Here is a 6,426-nt window from a genome sequence, read left to right as displayed (position 1 = left end):
AAAATCCTAGGATGTAATTGCCATTATTATTCCCATTTAACAGATGAGAACACTGAGACACAGGGAGAATAAGTAACTTGCTCAGGGACCTGGATGTGAATGCAGAACTCTGGCTTCAGAGGTGGAGGCTGTTCTTAGTCACCGTCTGGTACTGCCTTTCCGACCAAGTGACTAACTGCCAATCTCTGAAAAACCAGTTCAATTAAAGGTATTAATAGATCAAAATGGCGTTAAGCGTTATTTCAATGTTTCCACAAACCCTAACTCTACAGGAACCTCGGTGTACGGGATTTGAGATACTGTGGTTTGGAAGGGCATTGATTTTTCTAGGCAGGGCACCCTTCACATAAGCCCCTCAAATCATCCTTTGGGGAGTTGCCTGAGGACAGGCCTGCTAAAGAGGACGGCGCTTGGGGATTTCCATGACAGGAAATATCTAAAGCCAGCGGCTGACATATTATTTTGGCAAACGGGAGGGGGAAAAAAAATCTTGTTTTCTGGAAACACAAGTTTTTACTCTGGATAATGGTTAAATGACATTAACTCTTTGTTCCATCTTAATCTTCTAAGCGTGCTCCAATTTTGCTTCTCAAACCTGGGTCATTCCATCCATCATTTAGTCCGCCTACTAATGCCTTCAAGCTTTTTCTTTCTTCTGACATAAGTGGTAGCATACCAAAGTACGACACAGAAAAGCCTGTTTCTTCTCTCGGGTCCGCCAGGGAGCGTCGGGAAAGGGTTAATCGGGCGGGTGGGAGGGCGGGTCGGGCTCAACACCTTTCCCGGGGACCTCGGGCGGCGGCGGGGCCTGGAGGGGCGGAGGCTGCGGCCAGACGCCAGCCGCCTCCGCCTCGGCGAATAGCAGCGCGCTGCCCGCCCGGATTGGAGCAGCAGCATCACGCTGACCTCTGCCTGGGATGTAAACCGGCCCGGCCGCTGCGGGCAGAGGACGGCGTCGGCTCCTCCGGGAAACCCAGCCCCGACACCGGGCTCCCAGCGGCTCTCAGGCGAGCAGCGGCGACCTCGGCCCCGGCAGCGCCGGGCCGCGGCTGCGGGAGGCGCAGGGAGTCGGACGCGGGCGCGGGCGGGAAGCGTGCGCCCGTGCGCACAGGCAGCGGGAGGAGGGGCGGCGCGAGCCATGGCCGGGGACAGCGAGCAGACCCTGCAGGACCACCAGCAGCCCGACAGCGGCGAGCCCTTCCTGATCGGCGTCAGCGGGGGCACGGCCAGCGGAAAGGTACGGCGAGGCCCCGCAGCTGCGCTCCCGGCCGGCCCGGGCCCGCGGGCGGCGCATGTGGCTGGCGGCTGCGGGCCGTGTCAGTTGCTGCAGCCGCCGCGTGGCCCGCGCGCCTCCGCTCCCGGCCGCGCTCCGGCGCCGAGAGTTCCCCGCGCGGGCTCAGGGCTCCGCGTAAGGGGCGGGCGGAGACTCGGGCCATCGAGGTTCCAGGGGCGCCTGGCCACGGTCACAAGGCTGGCGCGCTCTCGGTCGCTTGTTCACCCCTGTGCGGCGGTAACTCGTGGCCGGGGTCCTATGGGGGAGGGGCAAGGAAAGCGGATGCTTATTGTTTTGCAAGTCCAGTGCTGGGGGCGGGGGCTTTAAGCAGGGCCCCCACGAGCCACTGATGCACCCCTTCCCCCCGGCCTTGCACTGACGTGCTCGTCCTGCGGCGCAGCTTGGGTGCCAAGGGCGGAGCGAGCCAGGAAGCCCGACTGCGAGGGTTGCGAGGGTGGCGGGAGCGCGCGAGGCGGCGTCCCGGGGAAGGGGCGCACCATATGGGGCTGGGCCCAAGGGCTGGGGATTATAGGGGTTTTCGGGCAAAAGCCCGAGAGCCCAATAGGTGCGGCGCATCAATGAAACGATAATAGCAGGGGCTTCCGTTTTTCCTGGTTTTAAGAGGAAACGTGGTCGGCTTCAATGAGAAAGTTGTGCTGGCTTCGTGCTCTTCGGTGTCCGGCGCGTACGCGTCTTGCATCCACGGAAAGGGGTCATCCTGTGGGTTTCTGACTCTCCTAGGAGCCTGTTTCCTTTGTTTTATGGGCAAGGCAAGAAGACACAAGGGAAATGACTTCCTAGCTTTACCGGGGCTTTTTCTGCAGGTGGAGAAGGGTGGAGTCCTCCCAGATGGTTCTTTCTTTGCTCCCCTAACTGCTTTTAAGACGTGGCTACTTGTTTCCTCCACCGTTTAACAAACAGCTTCCAACTTCACGTGGAGCACGGGCTCCGCAAGGGGAGCCTGCGAGAGCCGGGTGCTGCCTGCCAGGGCTGGGAGGGCACAGCAGGAAGCCTGGTTGGCGCCATGAGGAGAGCGCCACGAGGTTGTCGCTCCCGGGCCGCCGGCCCCGTAGCCCCTCCTCCACTGTGGCTTTACATTTTTCTCTCCAGGTCTGGACTACTTGGGCGCCAGGGACGCGGGCGCGGCGGCGGGTCCTGTGGAACTTATTTATTAAGTTGATTTCGTCCCTAGCTCCCGGGGCTGGGTATCAGCCTGCTTGCTTAGGTCCCTTAAGTTTGTATTCTGTGTGCTCCCTGGTTGAACGCTTTTTTAAAATTTTTCATTTTTTTAATGTGTCCTTTACTAGTAGTAATTCAAAGCAAAACCAGGATGCCAGCCCTTTCAGGAACCATTACCTGTTCTTTTAGAATTATTCTTGCTCTCTTTTCCGTAGCATATTTCCTTTGCACTGGGACCTTTTTTTGTTCATGGCAGTATTTCCAGCGCTCCTAGCGCAGTGCCTGGCGTATAGTGGGGTCCAAATTTTAACCCGGAGTCCAGTCTTCCTGGGGGCGGGGGAGGGATCGCTTAAACTTGCAGATGGGTGGAATATTTAGAAACAAAATGACCTTGGCTATCATCTAAATAATTTAATCACCATAGAGGTGAACACTGAGACATGAAAGGTGAAGTAAGTTCGTTCTCATTACTGTGTTTCTCAATGGTCACCTGTTTGCAGATGATAATCAGTGTAAGCTGTTACGTGTTGCTTAGATAATGTGTAGAATGGGAGATAGTAGTGAGACAATATGAGAGTCACCAATTGTCTGCTGTCCCTGTTTTTCATCCAGGAGGAGGAGTGTAGAAATTCCCAGGAAAGGAAAGGTCTGTTTTCATTCACTTTCCAAAGCATGTTGTACGTTTTTGACATATGATAGTTTGTCGTTGTTTTTATAATTTTTGTTATAAAAAAAGTTCAAAGGAGCCTTGGAGTTGTAACATTTCATATTCCTGTCCTTAGTGCCTTTCTAAGAACTTCAGAGTTTTTTCTTTTTCTTTTTGGGAGGGGGAGGCTAGTCAGCATCAACCAACCCGACTCTTTGGAAGTCTCAGACCTGAGCACTGTGGTGCGGTAGGGTTTGGAAGCGAGGCAGGTTGATACTTGGTGCTGGTTAAAGGGATTTGGGAGAAGACAAAGGGCTTTAGAGCATCATCAAAAAGAACAGTTTCAGAGCCCAGAAGGAACCTCAGAGGCTCTGGAGTCCCAGTAGTTAATTTCATCACTTACAGATGAGGAAAATGAGGCCTGAGTTAATATGGATTCAAATTGAGTATTTAGTGGCAGAGCCAGGAGCAGACCAGTGTTGCTCTGTCCCTGCTGTTGCCTTGTGTAAGAACTGAGGAAGGCATGCAGAAAGGAGATAGCACATGTTTATGCTGTCACCTTGCAAAGGGGCTACCTGGAAATGGCTAGAAATGAATGTTGGTTTTCAGAGGCACTGACCCCAAAGGAAATGGAAATGCAGACTGTGTGGTACCCTGTAGCCCAGCAGTCTGTGTAGGTCTTGATTGTTTTCTCCCTTCCCCCATCCCTTCTTTATAAAAACAGATTTTCTTGAGGGATAGGAAGCATTTTCTTGTGTGGGCTCTAATTTGTCTCAATGTTGTGGCTGCCCAGAGTACAAGTATTTTATCTTAGACTAAATTATTTTGGTTGTAGAGGGCAAGACTAGTGATTGCAGCTCCATATATCACATTTTTTAGTTTCTTTTATAAATGAAGATGAATTAGATAGAACTTTGAACTTTGCTAGGCTGACATGGCAAATTATTGTTTAAAGGTCATCTTAAAATTGTGGTGGGTTGAGAAGGTTACTCTGACCTATGTTAAAAACCAGATTCTCATATTTCCTCCTAAAGGGTGAGTCCAGAGATAGCAAGAAATAACACTGGAAGGAAAAAAAAAATGTCTAAACTTTTTTGCCTGCAAAAAACCCCTGACTTTTATGGGCCATTTCTTTTTCATTTTTGCTGTTCTTGTGACTGCCTCCTCGGCCAATGAAAACAGCTTCTAAATCTCCTTTACGCTGCCATCAGAGTGGTCTGCCTTAGCTCTGGTTGTGCCATTCTTCTTTTTGGAAACCTTGAATGACTCCTGATTGCTCAGCGTGCAGGTCAAATACTTCAGCACAGTACAAATCCCCTCAGCCCCCAAATGCGGTCCCAGGCTGTTTATTTTTGTACTCAGCCAAAAAATGCACATAGACATATATCTTACTGAACTGTCTTCACTTACGCTTTTGCTTCTGGTCTTCTCTTTGGAATGGCCTTTAGTCCTTTTAAGCCTCAGCTCTGTTGATAGATCTTCCAAGGAGCTTTGTTATCCATTTCCCTAATACAAATTTTTTTTGCCCTCTTCTGCTTCCATAGACTTACCACATTTTGCCTTATTCTGTGCTTATTTGTTGACTGCTTCTCCCACCAGAGTATAAGAGACTACTGTATTGAGTGCTTGGGAATAGGAGGAAATCAGAATTTAGGGAAATATGAGAGAAGGTCTCTGTCCTTAGTGTTTTACTGTTTTGTTTATAAGCTCCTTACACTCAAGCCAATTTATCATTAAAGCATTTGATTATTTCTTCCCTTTGAAGTCAGGCACGTGTCTTCCCCACTGGTAGATGACCATGGAAGATGAGGTTAGGAGAACTTTTGACTTAGTAATAGAACTGGGATTGGGATCCAGATTTTTCCTTTTCTAAATCTATTCGTGTATTGAACATTGTCCACAAGCAGCGACCACTCCTTGTAAGTATTTTTAGGGAGGTGGGTCTGTGTGTGAGTAATGCAGGACAACAGAGGAAATTGCAGTCCCCTCAGAGGTGTGGACTGTCACCTCAGTGCAGCTTGACCATGAGTCAGCATCTGCTTTTGGAGAGCTTCAGACGGTGCTTGGACCCATGTCACCCTGGCTCCCACTGCCCTGTTCCTGGAACCTCAGCAGCCATTGCCATCCAGCTGGATCACTTACTCCACACCGTCCTTTTATTAGGTGTTCCCAGAACCATGGGACTGGTTTGGTGCTTCTGCCCTGTTTTTCTCAGAGCTGGCGTTGTGTGTTTTCTGTCACCCTAAACTGCTGCTGTGGCTGGGAAGGCCTGGCGTGATCTGGCCCTTCTGATGTGCTGTCTTCTCCTCCTTGCTCTGGCTAGGCCTGCCACACCCGCTGCTTGGCAGGCCATGCTATCCTCCATCCAAGGATGTACGCATTTGAAGTTTGCTCTGCCTAAAATTCTTCTGTCTTGTTCATTGTGCGGTGCCTAGCACAGTGCCTGGGAGAATGAAGAAGAAACAGCAGGCCCTGTGGTCTGTAGCAGTTCTCTCCTGCTGCCATATTCCTTTCCCCAGCCTGTCCTTCTTTATTCCTTGGGTGTCTTTGAAGTGTGGTTTCTGATGCTCGCTCTGTCTGTGGTCACCTAACTCCAGCTCACTGCATAGCATTTGCTTTGATGTTATTTCTTTGTCTTTGCTCTTTTTGAGGTTCTGTGATGGGGACAGATTGTAGTTGGGAAATTCACTGCTGAAGACCTGACCTTTTTTGCTAGTGGGCTCTGTGATGGTACTGTTGGAACTGCTCAAGGTCTCTAAATCTTTTAAATGTTATGTCTTAATTTTTCAAATCAATAGAAAAGGTTTGAGAGTGTACTCCCTATATATGTATGTGTGTGTATGTATATATGCTTTCTTGTCCATTATACCATTTTGTCATTAAGCTGATTTATCATTAAAGCATTTGATCATCTTTTCATATATGTATCATATGTATAAAAATATACGTATAACTCTATATTTGTAATTATGAAATTAGGAAATTCCTACAAAAATAGGAATTATAAAAGAATGAGAAAAATGAAACATCTAGAACACATGATTTCTTTAATGGAATAAACTCTTTTGATTCTTAACTAAAATATTTATTTGTGATGACAGAATGTTTTATTTTTAAAAGTCTTGTGTAATACTTGGTGAATCTTGGATGACCTTGGGTAGTATTAGTTTTGGTGATAATACAAGGCCAAAGGTTTTATTCTAAGTTTGGTCTTCTGAATTTTGATTTGATGACTGTTACATTTGAAAAAGTTACCCCATAAAAAGATCCAAGTAGAAGAAAGTCATCATTTGCAGGACTTATTAAATTATAATATTCCCATCCCCCA

General features: G+C 48.6%; 1 protein-coding gene across 1 annotated transcript in view; it reads left to right on the top strand.

Annotated features, from left to right (window-relative positions):
- The first annotated feature begins 804 nt into the window (after window positions 1–804).
- The window catches only part of UCK2 (uridine-cytidine kinase 2), an 85,648-nt gene continuing 80,026 nt past the window's right edge, over window positions 805–6,426 (top strand). Inside the window, exon 1 of the mRNA XM_012639578.1 lies at window positions 805–1,237. Within this exon, the coding sequence (XP_012495032.1) occupies window positions 1,139–1,237 (99 nt within the window). The 5' untranslated portion in view covers window positions 805–1,138. The remainder of the gene's footprint in view (window positions 1,238–6,426) is intronic.

This window comes from Propithecus coquereli, unplaced genomic scaffold, assembly GCF_000956105.1.
Source record: "Propithecus coquereli isolate 6110/MARCELLA unplaced genomic scaffold, Pcoq_1.0 Scaffold140, whole genome shotgun sequence".
Lineage (NCBI taxonomy): Eukaryota > Metazoa > Chordata > Mammalia > Primates > Indriidae > Propithecus > Propithecus coquereli.
The sequence above is the reverse complement of the archived record's forward strand: the minus strand, read 5'-3'. Positions and strand labels throughout refer to the sequence as shown.